This window comes from Lissotriton vulgaris, chromosome 4_1 (assembly GCF_964263255.1).
Source record: "Lissotriton vulgaris chromosome 4_1, aLisVul1.2, whole genome shotgun sequence".
Classification (NCBI taxonomy): Eukaryota; Metazoa; Chordata; class Amphibia; order Caudata; family Salamandridae; genus Lissotriton; species Lissotriton vulgaris.
Genome location: NC_141691.1, coordinates 615,971,728 through 615,988,325, shown reverse-complemented (window position 1 = coordinate 615,988,325; position 16,598 = coordinate 615,971,728). Strand labels below are relative to the sequence as shown.

At 48.4% G+C, this 16,598-nt stretch overlaps 1 protein-coding gene across 1 annotated transcript in view; it reads right to left on the bottom strand.

Moving 5' to 3' along the window:
* The window catches only part of LOC147722334 (mediator of RNA polymerase II transcription subunit 1-like), a 597,606-nt gene that overhangs the window by 305,566 nt on the left and 275,442 nt on the right, over positions 1-16,598 (bottom strand). Inside the window, exon 7 of the mRNA XM_086966831.1 lies at positions 5,236-5,307. Within this exon, the coding sequence (XP_086822957.1) occupies positions 5,236-5,307 (72 nt within the window). The remainder of the gene's footprint in view (positions 1-5,235; positions 5,308-16,598) is intronic.

The following is a 16,598-nucleotide window of genomic DNA, read 5'->3' as shown; positions in this document are numbered from 1 at the left end:
CAGAGTGAGCCAAAACAAAAGGGCAAGAGAAAAAGAGCAAGGAAAAAAATAACCTGCAAGAGTGAATTAAAGTGGCGGGGGTGTTGGGAGGAAAGAAGCATGAGGTGAACCCGACCCCCCCACACACACACCACCACCACCATGTCTGATAGCGCCGACTACTGGCTTCTAAGTAAAACTTTGGCTCCAGGCACTTATTGTTTTACAAAATCATATGCATGCGCCCTCTAAGACGTGGAGAGTGGGCTCTTAAGATAAAGCATAGATGATACTAGTCGCAGGGGCGCGAGTTCTACTCCGTTGCATCCTTTGACCTTCCGAATTCTGATACAACGACCCGCCCGGGTGTTTGCAAGTGCACAAGTTTATTATCTGTATATCAACTAATCGATACGGTTTGGCCCGCATTGCAAGTTTCATGCAACTTCTGTGCAATTTACATTAATATGAAGCACCTGAACACTTTTCAAAACTGAGCTACTGTGTGAACGAGCATGTGTTTTCTTTCAATGACGACTGGAATTAAGTGTCTGGTACTTTTTAGGTTTCGCCTGGCGTCCGCTGTGCAGCTGCATTCGCGCAGGCAAAAACTTTTGTGAAGAGTATGGGCCTTTGTCACGCCTCTCACTTCCATTGGCTAGCTCCATAAATGGAGGCTAGCCATTGGAAGTGAGATCTGCCTGTCATGGTTCGAGGCGATTCGTGGGCGTTCCGGCGATGTTTTTCTCATCCTGCCCCTTTTCTTACATCATGCGGCGTTGGGCAGATTTTTTTTGATTTTTTTAAAATGTTTGTGTTGGCCATTTTTAACGTGTCGTTTGCAGGGGTGGGTTGAGCGATGTCCCGCTCTCCGTTCCCGCCCCCTCTCCCGCTGTCCGTGTGCCCGTTCCTGCCCCCCCTCCCGCTGTTCGTGTCCCTGTTCCAGCCCCCCCCTCCCGCTGTCCGTTCCCGCCCCCCCTCCCGCTGTCCGTGTGCCCGTAGGTGCTTGTTTTAATTCCGGACATGCTTGGTGTCTTGTTGGCCATGCCCCCTGAGTGAAAACATGAATGCTGTCGCGCCTCCTCCGGTTCAGAACATGTTCCGTTTCCCGCCCCTCCATTTCATATTATACATGGTGCCCAGGTCTTCTTACTGTCTTTTTAAAGCGTACACGTGCCCTGTCACCTTTCCTACAATTCCGTCCACGCCTGTTGGTCTGCCCCACCAATTCAAAACGTGAGGTGCCCTGTGGCTACTTTGTAAAACGTACCTGGGGCATTTCTCTACCATTTGAAAACATACTCGTCTGGTGCCCCTTAAGACCCAGTTCACACCGTACTGGTGGACTGCCCCCGCTGGTGGTGAAGAGTCGATAAAGTGGCGTCGGGGACTGTAAAATGTTATCTGTGTATGTTTTTATGGTTTTAAAGACTTTTTTCCAAATAGAAATAAACTTGAACTGGACTGCCCCGTCTCTCAATTATACATTGATTTGGTGCTGTGCCCATCTCCCACCCTCTTTCCGTTTAAAAACATGTCATGGCCCCGCGGCCCTCCACCCTCCGTTTCCATCTATACCTGGTTCAAGCCCCCCTTCTATGTATTATAGTTATGCTGGCTGCTCTCTGCTATAGTATTCGGGCCATACCTGGGGACCTGTCCGCTGTCCCCTCTAACCCATACCCTGTTTATATTGCCTCCTCTGCCACCCCGTTCAGACCACACCTTGTGTGCCAGCTGTTGTGCCGTCTTCTCACTCTGCGCCCCCATTTCAACGTGCCTGTTACAGGCAGACTCCTGTCCATGCCAAACTATGCCTGGTTCCCTGTCCCGTCCAAACCTGGGCCTCTACCATTCCATTCAAATCGCCTATTGTATGCCAACCCAGCTGCCCACTGGCACGCATTTCCGTCCTAACGTGTCCCCATGCTAGCGCCTACTAGTGGGCGCGCTTGACTGGGGGTGTTCCCTACCCCACGGGGATCTCCGAAGTGACCGTGTCAAGTGACTGTGCCTGTCAGCACTCGTGTGAATGCCCGCATTGAAGGCTAGCTCCTCTGTGACGTGTAAATTATTGATGGGCGCTGCACAGAGGCCTGGCTCGCCCTCGCGGTGCTGTCCCGTGCAGTGTGCTGAAGGTGAGCGCACGGACGGTGTACGGTTACACTTCCAGTGTAACCGGTTCGTCCTCATTTGTCGAGGTGTCTCAGCAGGGTGGAGCAGAGACTGCGCTGCCAGCAGCCGGGAGCTCACTTCAGTGACGTGAAAGAGGCTGCAGGAGAACTCGGCGCACTCGATAGCTCACCCTTTGATCCGTGACACATCCCGGGCAAGGGCAGGGGCAGCCCTGCTGTGACAGGAGCCTTATCTCCCGAGGAGGGCGGGGAGGGGCAGGGGTGCAGCCCGTGATGTCAGCTGGTGTCAGGCAGGGGGAGGGCCGAGCAGGGAGGCCGCGGCAGCACCTAGGTGTCTGCTGAACCAGTCCGAGGAGACACGAGGTGCCGGAAGTGCACGGGCATGCACTGCTTTTATTTTCCTTCACTTTCCAGACTTATTGGTATGGATTTAAAGGAATGATATCGTACGCCTGCTGGACACGTGGGAAGAGGTAAGCGGCAGATGGCAGCGTTGTGGGAGGTAAGAGGGTGGTCGCGCTGTTGTGGCTGCGACAGGCAGGCCTGGAGCGAGCAAAGCTTGAAAGCGCTGCTGCAGAAGTGCAGAGCACTCACAGCCCATGCGCACTTTGACCATTCCCATTGTGCGGTGTCTGGGGCCACTTTAACATCGCGCCGTGAAGCTTATCTTCTAGGCGTGTTTTCGAGTGGTGTTATTAGCCTAAAATGCACAGATCAGGCTGACGTGCTTAGGGGCTCTAAATCATTTAGCACCAGCCCGTTCTGTACCATGTGAAGGACACAGAAGTTGTGTGAAGACGTTCTGCACGCCCGAATGAATGTTTTATTTCCCCTTCTGTTTAAACACCCTCCGTAAAAAGTGGTGTCCATTGAGATATTTCGTTTTTCAAGTTTACGTTCCCACTTTCTCCCTTGCAGGTCCTTTCTTTTGGGCCTCCATTAAAGAAAGATCACTGTCTGCAAAATCATTTTACATACATATTTGGACCTGTTTCACTGCATGCCCTAAGCAGATGTAAGTACATGCTCATGAGCTGCTAACACCTACCTGTACAGTGATTATTGATGTATGTGCCCTGGTACTCCTCTTTTGTGCCCAGGCCCCAGCTTTGTGTCTCACACAGGGTGTGGTTTTTGTTCTCACTTACGAAAGGGCCAGATATCAAAGATACTGGGTCTGCTTGTGTACTCGCCTCAAGGTTAAGAGATTAAACTATTGGCATTGTAAATGACAATGCCATTTATTTTTCTGTTTTCAAAACCAACACATAACTACAAATTTTGTCATTTACAATGCCAATAGCTCAAACTTTTCAAAAGGCGAAACCATTGCGTTGTAAATGCTTGTTAAAAACTTTATTGGGGTTCTCGGGATCTAATATTGACGTGAATAAGCAGACTGACTGAGAGATCCTGACTGACGCTACTAAGCGCCATCACCCACGCTATCAGGCATCGCCCTGTGGGTATTATTCAAGTCATCTTCAAAACGCCACAATATCACTTGTGACTATCGTAAACATGATTTCATGAATTCCTGACCACTACAGTGTACCCGGCTGGGCTACCTGTAAGTCAGTTTTATTTATTCACTACGCATGGGTGAGAACAAGTCATTATCCAGATGTCCCCCAACGCCCTGTCCTGATAAAATGCCATAACCCTAAGGGTCGAAACGCCGTCGACGCTATAAGGAATTGAACCATAATATTAGTGCCTACGACTGAGGATAGACACTAAATAGTAATTTGTGTATCAATGTATAGGTCATTTTCCTTCCTTTTAGTCATCCCATGAGAAACCATTGTGCTTACATTTATTTTGGGTTATTTGTACTGTTTTTGGTTTCACACGTACACTGGGGACACTGTGCACCTTTCTTCTGTTTTCACAATACTATGTGACAAATTGTATATATTTGTACAATCATACAACCAATGTTTTGAAATATAAAAACATTGATGATATGAAATCTAATTGTTTTTGCATTTCCTTTTGACATCCCTTGCCAACCCTCGGTTCTCTTGAAAATTGCTATTAAGCTATATACAGATTTTATATTATATAGTACTATACCACAGGAACCATTGTTTTCTGATATAATTAAATGCCCTGGCTCCTATGTGAGTAGGGTTCCCCTTGTTTTCCCTGAGACAACTACCTTGATAACAGTTATAACGAGAATGTACATCTGCTCCTGTGTTCACTTGTCTACGAACAAACTAATTTAATTTACAGCAGATAATTCCAATCTCACACAACATTCTAGTCAAAGGTTACGTGGGGAGCACAGGGTGGAAGATACAATCCATCACCAACAAGCATTGGCCGCACGCGCACCTCGCTCTTAAAGTAAAAAAAAAAAAAAAAGGCATGGAGTTGTGTGTGCACGCGTGCACGCTAAAAGGGGGGGGGGTCCTGTGCGATTTACTTACGGGAGCGATAATTGCTACCATATGGTGGCACTCGCTCCCGCAAGTAATTCGCTTCATGTGCATGCGTTGCCATTGAAGGCAATGGAACGCGAGCACGAGTTTGGCTGAAAAGCCATGGCCATCGGAAAAAGTATTTTTGCCTTTGCAACGCATGCGCATTGCGTTGGCGAGACCTAACTAGTATTTATGATTCTTTTCCCTTTGCGAGCGAGTTACCACCCCAGCTTTGGAGTCAGTAACTTTAGTAGTTTGCAACCTGAATTCCAGTCGCAAACCACTGATAAATAGGTTACTGAATCGCAACCTGGAAGGTACGCCTACAACACGCCTGTTTCAAATTGCGATCCAGTAATCATTTAGCATCTCATTTTAAGAGTTGGTAAATGTTTTCTGGCTCCTAAAATGGGATTCTTACATAAGGAGAAAAACAATTTTATAGCCACAAACACTCATTTTGTGTTAACCTGAAGTGTTTGCAACTGCAAAGTAGGTTAGCACATCTGGCATCAAGAGAGCGAATGGTGCACACACAGCTCTTTAGATAGTTTGAACCTACCTGGTTAAAGCCACCTTATTCAAGGTAAAACATTAGATTGCCAACGTCACGAAGCCATTAAATAATGAAACATGTTAATGTACAGTATGTTGTCATTACAAACCACTATAACAAAACAGGACAGTGTTACCTATCTCCATGAATTTGATAAATAGCTAAGAGCCCTTCCAGATTCTTTCCAAAAGCGTCGAAATTTTTCACCCTAAATTAAAAACAAAACATTAAAGACATTGAATAACCTATACACAACTTAGGAGAACCACCCACTTATTCACATGCCTAATGTACTCTCAATAACTAATGTATCTTAGTTAGCACCAAAATGCTTTTTCAGGTGAACCAATGTATTTAATAAGTTTTTTATTCATTCATTCATTCATTCAATCATTGATGGCATTACATTGGTTTGACAGAAAAATATGGTTTTCATTTCATGCTGGGTTATCGTAATGTTTTAACACACTCGGATAACAGTCGGTCCACTTTCATATACTTACCAGGTAGGTCAATCTGTTTTCTAGATTTATTGTATTCTACAAAAAAGCATTATCTCGAAAATCAAAATAAACATAATGGACTGAGTAAATGCAACTAGACTTTTTAAACTAAATTAAATGTCTCGCGAATGATGGAGGCAAAGCTTTTTACACAAGGCTCTGAGAGTTTAATACACATTAGGCAGTTCATGGGTGTCCGTGAAAGGGAGCTGTGGATTGACAGATATGCAATTTACATTTGAACTTTTTTATATTTCCCCTGGACTAAAGCATCTATTACAGGACCTGGTTTAGAGTGAGTCGGGTATTCCATAACTGGAGGCCTGCAAATGAAAATCAGCATCCCATTGTGAGGAACTGTATACTTTTGGCACAAAGGAGTGCAGTGGGCCAGATCTCCTAGTTGTCCAATTATGGCTTGATTTCCCTAGAGGAAGGGTGCCACTTTTTATTTATCGAGGAAACTCTGAATTCTGCAAAACAAAACAAAAAAATACTTAGCAGCTCTTGTGGCGTGTGAGTAATGTCTTCCTAGGGTGCTGTACTTTCATCCAGTTATTCAGCTGTGTCCTGGAATACCTGAATGTGTGAGAGCTACAGCAGTTAAGAAATGATAGTAAGCAGTCCACTATCACCTCTGTTTTGTTTCAGAAGACAAAAGGGGGTTTCTCGACATATACATTTGTTAGTTACATGATTTAGGCTAATTCACAAGTACGGTAGATAGAGCAAAAATCGGGATTTTCACATGCAGGAGAAAATGGTCCTCTTCATGTTATGTATGGTGGCTGGTAATGTTATTTTGGTGCCTTTTACTTTTTGGACACAGGGGACTAGATTATAGCATGTGCACCTACTTTAAGCGCTGGTGTGATTCCAAGGGGGCATTCCGCCATTTACATAGGGTATGGCCGAATGCAAACAGTTCTTGGGCTCTAAAAAAAAACAAAAGTACCAGGGCCCACGTCAGGAGGCCACCGCAGCTTGCACCACCCTTTGCTACTGCCAGCGCTGTCAATGACAGTACCAGCACAAGTATTAACCATTAAACCGCTGCAAGCGTGACAGTTCAGACTATACCAGTCCCCAAAATCTATAAGAATGACTTGGAAGGGAGATATAATTTCTTTTTATTGAATTAATAAACAACTGTTCTTCTGCTTATCTCTAAATTACACAAACTATCACCATGTGGAAGCTCTCATAAGTGCCAGTGTTCACAATTAATAGCTGGTGCATAGCACCAGAAACCACCAGCTCAAATTAAGCACTGAATGCAAATTAGGGAAAACTTTCCCTCTGCACCCGTGCCCCATCATAGACACATGATTGATGGACGGAATGCAGAACAAATCAAAACATTCACCCCCAGTGACTAATGGTATGTAATATGTGTCCCCCAAGCCCACTGTCTTAGGTACCATTACATGGTGCTCATATAAAGTGCACCAAGGCCCCTTGGGCAGATTTGTTCTGTATAAAATTGCTGAAAGAAAATGGTTTCTGGGTGTGTTAGCTCAAATGAATAAATCAACCCATGTAGATCAAAACCACAATTTCTAGACTGCACTGGGCTGTTAAATGAAAGCAACCCTTCAGCATATTAATGGGGTCTGCAGGAATTGAAAACGGTGGTTGTTGAAGCTGAAAGTGCCATCAAGAACAAGAGGCGATATGCATAGGAATGTTTTGTTCACAAAAAGTCTGATTTCCAATATCAGGCTCCTTGCACCCTTCAATAATGCCTTTTGGTATGCAACAACCACACATTGCAATACATTAACATGTTACAAAAATACAAAATGAACAGCAAGCTCACTATATGCACTTATCATCAGTTAAACATTACTGAATCGCAATTTGTGTGTGCCACTAAATACTGAATCGGCTTCCCTAACAAATACTAATTTGGAATGGGTTACAAAAATGTTTTGTGACCGAAATAAGGTTGCAAAACATTGATATTTTACGTACTACAGAAATGTTGTGGTGATCCATCCCCCTTTGTAACTGTTGACAAAAATATTTTTTAGACTACACAGTGGTCCTATCCCTACTCTTGAGAAAATGTAAATTAAGCTTTTCTTTTCCATTTAAAAAAAATCCAGTTTTCGATTTATTTAAAAAAAAAAAATGATGGCTTTATTTAAAAGCAACCACAGATAAGGTGATCTGCTGACTCCAGCAGGCCACTATCCCTGTGATGGCTGACAATCATAGTAGATCACATTTTGTGAATGACCTTATTAGTATCGGTGAGGTAGGTGAAATTGCCACCCACTACAATTTGGTATTTGCAAACCAACCTATTAATACATAGGTAGGTTTGCAAACTACTACACTGGTTGCAAAAATATTGGTCGCGAAGTGCGACCAGTATTTTGCGACGAAAGCTTCATGCATCTGGACCAAGATCTTTTTGGGCGTAATTTTACTGCCATTAGTTGTGCGTAGCACAGTGCTTCCAAAACGTCTTAGAACCACAACCCACTTTTTAGTACGACAAACCAACCCATCTAGCTTTAATGAATACGAGGCAGGCGATTTAAAAAAAACACGTAACTAGTGCATGGTGTGTTAACACATTGTCATTTACAGAGAGCACGTTTCCATTGAAATTGTCATTAAATTTACACAGACATACAGTTTTAAACTATATTGCACACAAATAATAGTGTGTGGAAATCAGGTTTCAGTCAATATTTATTATTTGTGCAATATAGATTAAAGGGTCTTGATTTGTTCTGATCCGATTAAAATCTTTGTTTCAATCACACTTGAGAATTATACAGTGAAGTGCTTTATTTTTGCTTTTCTAACTTAAGAATTTATACCGTTTATTTACAGGTATGTACATTTTGTTGTGTGCTACGAAAAAACTGTATCCTACAGCCTTTCCTTTTTCACACTTCATGTGCCCCAGCAAGATTGGCCCACAATTAACTTTACTTTTCTTCCTGCAACTGCAAACTGAGGATAAACACCAGTTGTGTTAAAAAACACAAACAGCAGAAGACATAGCATGACTTTTTACGTATGTTTGAAGTTCAGCAAACGTGACAAGATAAATACAGAATTTAAAGGAATCTTTAGTTATTCTTTGGACATACCACCATAAATTAAAGGTTTGGGAAACATTAGTCTAAAGCTAAATGAAATGAATGTCTGTAAACTGTACAAAGGTAGAAACAGAATATAGTCTATGCTGAAAAAGAAAAAAAAAATCACTCATTGTAATGAGTGTGCACCTTAAAGTTACAGTGCTCTGCTTTTTCGATTCTGTAACACAACAAATGCCAGAACAGTCGCAGCCCACAGTAAATATGATCAATTCTGCTGTGCTTTAACTAAAGAGATACAGATACCCCTGCCCTGTGTTGTTTGTTTTATTGCTGGTGCCCTTGTTTTTGTTTTTTCCAGATGCGTAAAGAGCTCTCCTGCTGACAATGCTCTGGAGGGCATCCTGCACGGCAATAAATGACAATGTGCGTGGCCACCGAGGCGCGCACTCTAGAGGGAACAGTGGCTGGTTACTTGTGTAAGTTACGATAGCAGGGGATGAAATGCAAACTAGTTGTTGGCTGTGGTCTGTGGCAAGTGGACTGTTGGCCCGCTGTGTGTCCGCCTGGGGAGAGAGAAGAGGCAGGTCTTCAGATCTGGGTGTGGAGGGCTCGCTCAGCCACCTTCTCCTCCTGGGGTAGGTTCAGGCTGGTCTCGTAGGCTCTGAAATGGCAAGTACACAGTGACTGCCTACCACTTGCTGCTCACAGCCACAACCCTGGTCTTTGCCCAACCTTGGTCTTGCGGTAGTGATGGGGTGCCCAGGACTCTTGGGCGATTACCATGTCCAGTTTCTCCAGAGATTACCGGACGGTTACCAACTGCCTTGGGACAGGTGCCGGAAGGGCAAAGGGGCTGAGCGGCTGCTTGGCTTTAGAAGACGTCTTGATTATTATAATGAGGTTGGCAAGCTTAAAACTGTTGTGATTCTTCATATGAGAGTCTTTGGAGTGTCTTTAGAGTGCACGTGAGCTGAGACCACCAGGTTGGCCCAGAAGGCACACCCAGTTCAAACAGGGTCGCTACAGTGGGGCGAGACACTCACTTCATGGCTGCCCGCTATGACCGCCGCACTCACTCCATGGGTGCAGATTGAGGAGCAGGCTTCATCAGTCGGCACCTCCGCGAGCCAATCTTTGCTTCCTACTGCAGCTGGGGGTGGAGGTTGGGGGCAGAGGGGGAGTGAGAGGGAGTGATGGGGCCCAGTTGAGCCGGCTGCTGGGAAACAGCGGAGAGGCAGCCCTGTGTCTCTTTGCACACCGGGCCTTCTATGGCGGACTTACCAGACCTAGCCTGTGGTGTGCTCCTCTCACCTCTTTCTCCTTACCCTCCGCTATCGGCAGTCTAGATGGTCCAATGGTTCCCACCTTCCCTCACAGGTCCCGTATACAAGGTCTTGTATGGACCATTGTCATAACCACAGGAAAGTAACGGGATTGAAGAGGTTTTACTAGCATATGTCTGCTCGAAGAATCCTCTGCTGACTCTCTGTGAAGCAGAGACCCAGTTATAAGCCGCAGGGTCTGCTATGAGCTTGAATGTTCTAATCTCAGTGAAAGATTCTGTACGCACAGGGCATGAAGGCCTCTCTGCTCTAGTTCTTGATCTCTGATCCATGTTCCAGGGATTAATTTGCTGCTTTTGAGTGATCTGTCCATAACCTACATAGGCCTTAAACATAGTAATGATGGCTTCATTATTTTCTATAATCTAACAAATGCTTATCTTGAAGGAACGTCCTTAAAATCTTCAGGTTTTCTTGGCTCTCTATTGATCGGATGATCTGTGTGATATTTGCGCCGGTGTACTTGGCCTATGTGTTCAGTTTAACTTCTGTCTTTCTCAAACCACTCTTGCAAATGGTGAATAGAAAGGCATAAATTGAAACATTGATGGAACCTCTTTTATTTGGCCCTTTGCGAATATATAAAGCACACTTTTAATTGTTATGGTAAAATCTGAGAATTGGTCCAATTTGAACTTTTCACCAGGTCATAAAGAGCATTAATCAACGCACAAGTTACTTACCTTCGGTAACGATATATCTGTAAGAAACAGTAATTCGTATTAGATTCCTTACCTTAGAATATCCCCAGGCGTCAGACTGGATCCGAAAATTTTTGCGTAGCAGTACCCTTGAGCGTCCGTAGGAGTCGTCTGCGGCTCCACGTCCGTCGTCGGCGTCGTTGGCGCCGTGATGACGTCAGAGTACTTAGACGCTGCCCTCGCGCGCTGACGTCAGTTCTTATACACAGCTTTTCCGCGCCAGAAACGCAGAGCCATGATAAAAACCAACACTGGTGCCATGAAACTAGGGCCCTGAAAGGGGATGACCTTAACCCTGGATATCGGTTCACAGAACGGGGAGGACGGGTGGGGCGGTAAGGAATCTAATACTAACTACTGTTTCTTACAGATATATCGTTACAGAAGTTAAGTAACTTGTGCATCTGAAAGAACAGGTTAGTATTAGATTCCTTACCTTAGACAAGATACCCCAGCAATATCAACCCCAGTGTTGGGTCTGCGAGCCAATGATCACACCAGAAAGTCCTGGAGGACGGAACGGCCAAAGAAGCCATCCCTCCGGACTTGGCTGTCCAGGCAGTAGTGTCTTGCGAACGTGTGCAGCGAGGCCCACGTAGCTGCCTGACAGTTGTCCTGCAAGGGGACTCCCCGGCCCAGGGCAGTAGTAGCCTCCATGGCCCGAGTGGAATGGGCCCTCAGCCCAACAGGAGGCTCCTTCTTAGCTAAAGAGTAGCATGGCTTGATACACAAGACGACCCACCGAGAGATGGTCCGTTTGTGCACCGCCCGTCCCTTCTTAGCGCCCATGTAACCAACAAAGAGTTGGTCATCCACCCGGAACTGGCGTGTGCAATCCAAATAGAAAAAGAGCGCACGTTTTGGGTCCAGACGATGGAGCCGCTCTTCCTCTGTAGAGGGATGCGAAGGCGGAAAGAAGGTGGGGAAGGTGATGGACTGCCCGATGTGGAAGGCTATGACTACCTTGGGCAGGAAAGAGGGTCTTGTCCGCAACACAACCTTGTCCTGATGGACAGAAAGGAAGGGAGGCTTGGATGAAAGAGCCTGGAGCTCACTCACGATCCTGGCAGAGGTGATGGCAACCAGGAAAGCGGTCTTAAGGGTAAGAAGACAGAGAGGACAGTTATGAAGTGGCTCGAAGGGAGCGCACACCAGAAAAGTAAGTACAAGGAGCAAGTCCCACTGATGCATCACAAAAGGAACCGGAGGGAACATATGAGTGATGCCATTTAAGAACCTATTAACAACCGGGGACTTGAACAAAGAAGGCTGATCAGGTAGCCTTAAGAAGGCAGAAAGGGCAGAAAGGTAGCCCTTGATAGTTCCCAGAGCAGAGCCCTGCTGGGCAAGAGAAAGAAGGAAGAGGAGAACCTCAGAAAGAGGGGCAGAAAGGGGATCCACAGCCTTTGCTGTGTGCCATGCCACAAATTTGTTCCACCTGCAGGCGTATACCGACTTTGTGGAGGGACGCCTGGCTGCCAGAATCACATCACAAACTTCAGAAGGCAAGTCAAATGGCCTCAACTGTCGCTGTTCAATCTCCAAGCATGGAGGTGGAGACTGGACAGGTTCGGGTGGAGGATCGTTCCCTGCTGCTGCGACAGAAGGTCCTCCTGAAGAGGCAGACGAATCGGGGGATCGACTGACGTACTGAGTAGCTCGGGATACCAGTATCTTCGTGCTCGGTCCGGAGCCACAAGGATAATTTGGGCCCAGTCGCGCTTGATCTTCAGCACTCTGGGCAGAAGCGGTATAGGCGGAAAGGCGTACAACAGACCGCAGCTCCACTCGCGACGAAAAGCGTCTCCGAGCGAGTGCCGCCTTGGAAATTCCAATGTGCAGAACTGATGACATTGCGCGTTCCCTTCGGTGGCGAATAGATCTAACCAAGGCTCTCCCCATCGCTGAAAGAGGCCTTGCACCATGTCCGAGCTCAGACGCCATTCGTGATCCATCATGCACCATCGGCTGAGTTAGTCCGCCCTGGTGTTCAGAGAGCCTGCCAGGTGTTGAACCACCAGGGTCACGCCCTGATGTTCCAGCCACTGCCAGAGGCGCAGATCCTCCTGGCATAGGGTCCACAACCCCACCCCGGCCTGTTTGTTGCAGTACCACATGGCTGTGGTGTTGTCCGTGAACACCTGCACTGCACTCCCCCTGACAGAGGGGAGGAATGCCTTCAGTGCAAGACTAATCGCCCGCACCTCCGGAAGATTGATGTGGAGCCGGGACTCCGCCGGTGACCAGAGGCCTCTGATCTCCGCCTCTCCCATGTGGCCCCCCAACCCAGGAGGGACGCATCAGTCACAACTACGTGCTCCGGGTGGGGTAGAGAGGGATCTGCCACTGACCCAATCACGGTCCGTGAGCCACCACTGCAACTGTCTTGCAGTGCCCTCTGAGATCAAGATATGGTCGGACAAGTTGCCCTGATGCTGGGCCCACAAACTTCCGGTCCCACTGCAGAGCCTGCATCTGCCACCTGGCGTGATGCACCAGAAGGATGCAGGAGGCCATCAGCCCCAGAAGCCGCAGTGTCAACCTGACCGAGACTCGGGATAACGGCTGAAAGATCAGAATCAGAGCCTGAAAATCCCGAACCCGCTGTTCGGGAGGATAAACCCAAAACTGCTGAGTCTAGAACCGCTCCGATGAAGAGGAGCTTCTGAGAGGGGCACAGATGTGACTTCGGCACATTGATGGAGAACCTCAGCAGGTGCAGGTCGGCCGGTCGTAGTCTGGAAGTGGTTGACGACTGTCTGGGGCGAGCCCACCTTCAACAACCAGTTGTTGAGGTAGGGGGAAGACTGAAACCACTATGAGCTGCGACCACCGCCATCACTTTCGTGAACACCCGTGGGGCGCTGGTAAGGCCAAAGGGGAACATAGTAAACTGAAAATGATCGTGGCCTACCGTGAACCGCAGGTAATGCCGGTGGACCGGTAGGACGGGGATATGAAAATAAGCGTCCTGCAAGTCCAACGCTACCATCCAGTCTCCTGGGACCAGGGCAGCCAAGACCTGAGCCAGTGTCAGCATCTTGAACTTCTTCTTCCGGAGGAAGCCGTTGACGTTCCGCAGGTCCAAGATAGGGCGTAGGCCCCCTTTGCCCTTCTTGGGTACCAGAAAGTAGTGAGAGTAACAACCACACCCTACTTCTAGCCCAGGAACGCGCTCAATGGCCCCCTTGGCCAAGAGGGCCGTAACTTCCTCTTGTAGAAGTTTCAAGTGATCCCCCGACACGCAGTGGTTCTGCGGTGGCATGGCTGATGGGGTCGCCTCGAAGGGGAGGGAGTAGCCCCTTCGGAAGATTTGCAGCACCCACCTGTCCGATGTGACAGTGCCGGTGGAGGTGGTGATGGCGAACCCTGCCTCCCACTGGTGTCACATGGGCCTGAAAGCACGGACTAGGAGGGTTTTGAGGCGAATACTGCAGGGGCAGGAGTGGAATGGCCTCGCCGTTGTCCCCGACCGCCGCCACAGCGGTTCCCACGTCCGCCACCGCGATGGATGGGAGTCTGTGGCCTGTGACTGGCAGGGCGTGTGGGGGCGCCCCTTCCTTGGCCACGAAAGGAGTGAAAGGCAGCCGTTTGCTGGTGCGGGCCGAGAGGCCCAAGGACTTGGCCGTAGCCCTGGAGTCCTTAAAGCGCCCAAGCGCATGGTCTGCCTTGTCGCCAAAGATGATTCTGCCATCAAATGGCATGTCCATAAGGGTGTTTTGGACATCAGCCGAAAAGTTGGCGGACCTCAACCAGGCGTGGCAACGAATTGCCACCGTCGTTGCCATCGCTCTGCCCAGTGAGTCCGTGGTATCCAGCCCACACCGGATGGAATACCGTTGCATCTCGACCTCCGCAATGGCTTGGGCGAGTTTAGTCCGGACCTCCTCCGGACATTGTGGCAGCACATCCGCGACCGTGTCCCACAGAGAGTGGGTGTAACAGCCCAAGAGGCATGCCAAACTCAGGGAGGAGAATACCTTTTTCCCGTATTGCTCATACTCTTGGATTCCCGATCTGGCCACGTTCCTATCTACAGGCTGACCTGTAGCGGGCTTGGACCAAGTGCCCAGAAGAACATCAGACAAGGCCTCATTAAATGGCAGCAGAGGCTCGGCCGAGCTTGCCTGCGGTTTAAGGACCTCAGTGAGGAGGTTAGTCCTCACGGCCGCGACGGGGAGCTCCAGGCCCAAGGCATTTGCCGCCCGCGTCAGCACCACACTATAGGCAGCTCCCTCCTCCGTAGCCACTGTAGGAGGGGAGAATAAACCAGTGTCCGGCGAGGTGTCCAGACCACTGGCCTCCCCTAGCTCACCTATCCAGTCCTGATCAGACTGGCACTCCCGTGCCAGAGGGTCCTCAGACCCCTCCCAATCCCCCTCGCCACCCATCTCCTGATACTCAGGGCCAAAAGATGGGGCCGGGTCATAGAAGTAGAAATCTCCCATATGCGTCGAGAGCGCGCCGAACGCCGCTGGACCGGCGCCAGACCCAAATCAAGGGAGGGATCGGGGATGGCGCCGCCCGGAGGAGACACCCTGGGGGCCGGCGTTGGCGAGGTCATAAGGTCGACCGGCGACGACCCCGATCCAGAACCGGATCCTGTGGGGACCTGCGGCGCCGGGACCGAAATCACCGGTGGCGTCGGGACCGAAGCACCCGACTGCGTCGGGCCGAAGCACCCGATCCGCTGGGGCCCCCAGTCGGGCCGCTGGGCCCAAAGGCGCCACGGAGCCCGACGGAGGAGTGATCGACCTCATGGCCGAGAGGAAGGCCTCGATATCCTCCGGCGTCGCGTTCTGCCCAGGGACCGACTGGTATGAAGCAGGCCGCGACGCCTGCAGCTCTGGCGGAGACGCAAGGGCGGTGTCGCCCGAACCCCCGGCTGCGTCACGCGAGCGTCGGGGGGAGTCGGAAGAGCAATGGCGTCTCTTCGACTTCTTGTGTCCCTTACCTGAGGACTTCGAACCCGAAGACCGATGACGACTCCCGGAGTTATGGTGGCTCCGACCCCGCGATATTCTAAGGTAAGGAATCTAATACTAACCTGTTTCTTTCAGATAGTTCTATTTATTGATCTATTCACTATGGTGTCCTCCCCAGCCTCTGGAACATGCAACGGAATACGTTACACACAGAGGTCTGGATTGTACATCTTTACACTGAACGCTCATTGCATCATAACCGTTAATAACCAAACCTTAACACCTCACAGCAAGCTACGTAATTCTTTGTTGAGTCCGCCCAGAGAAGCAAGGGTTCTAGTGCACATAGTGTCATGACACTTCATCTCCCCCTTGTTAAATAAAAAGTACAAACAATAGTCACATCATATTTCTTCAATAAAGTGTTGAGGCTCTTGCACCAGTCAGCCAAATCGAGTAGTACGAGATGGTTGAGATGTACTCCGACTGTACACCAATGGCACAGCTTCTGATACTTGATCTGACCTGGCCTGGCAATTCGGGCTGGACCATTCCCATGGAGAGCAGGGTCAAAACTGATTTGCAAATGGCTGGGTTTAAACTGGAATCACATGGGGGCAAGAAAAAGATGGATTTAGGCCCAGATCTCTCTACTGAGGTGAATGTTTGACATTGCTCAGCATTCTGTCCATCAATAGCTTTTTTTACATTGATCTTGATTGTCAGGAGGGCTCGCTGCATTCATGATTGCAGGAGAGGAGTACTGTCGAGGTAGGTGCTCCAAGTGTGACGTGTCCCATGTGATTGACTTTCCAGGACGATGCACCACCACCATGTGGCCTTTGCACATCACAACCCTCAAGCAAATGGAGTGTCTGTTTTCCACTTTAGTTTCTGCTTGACGAGGGTCCAGTCACCTTCATTGAAGGCTGTTTCTTGATCTTGTCGATGATTGGCATTTGTTT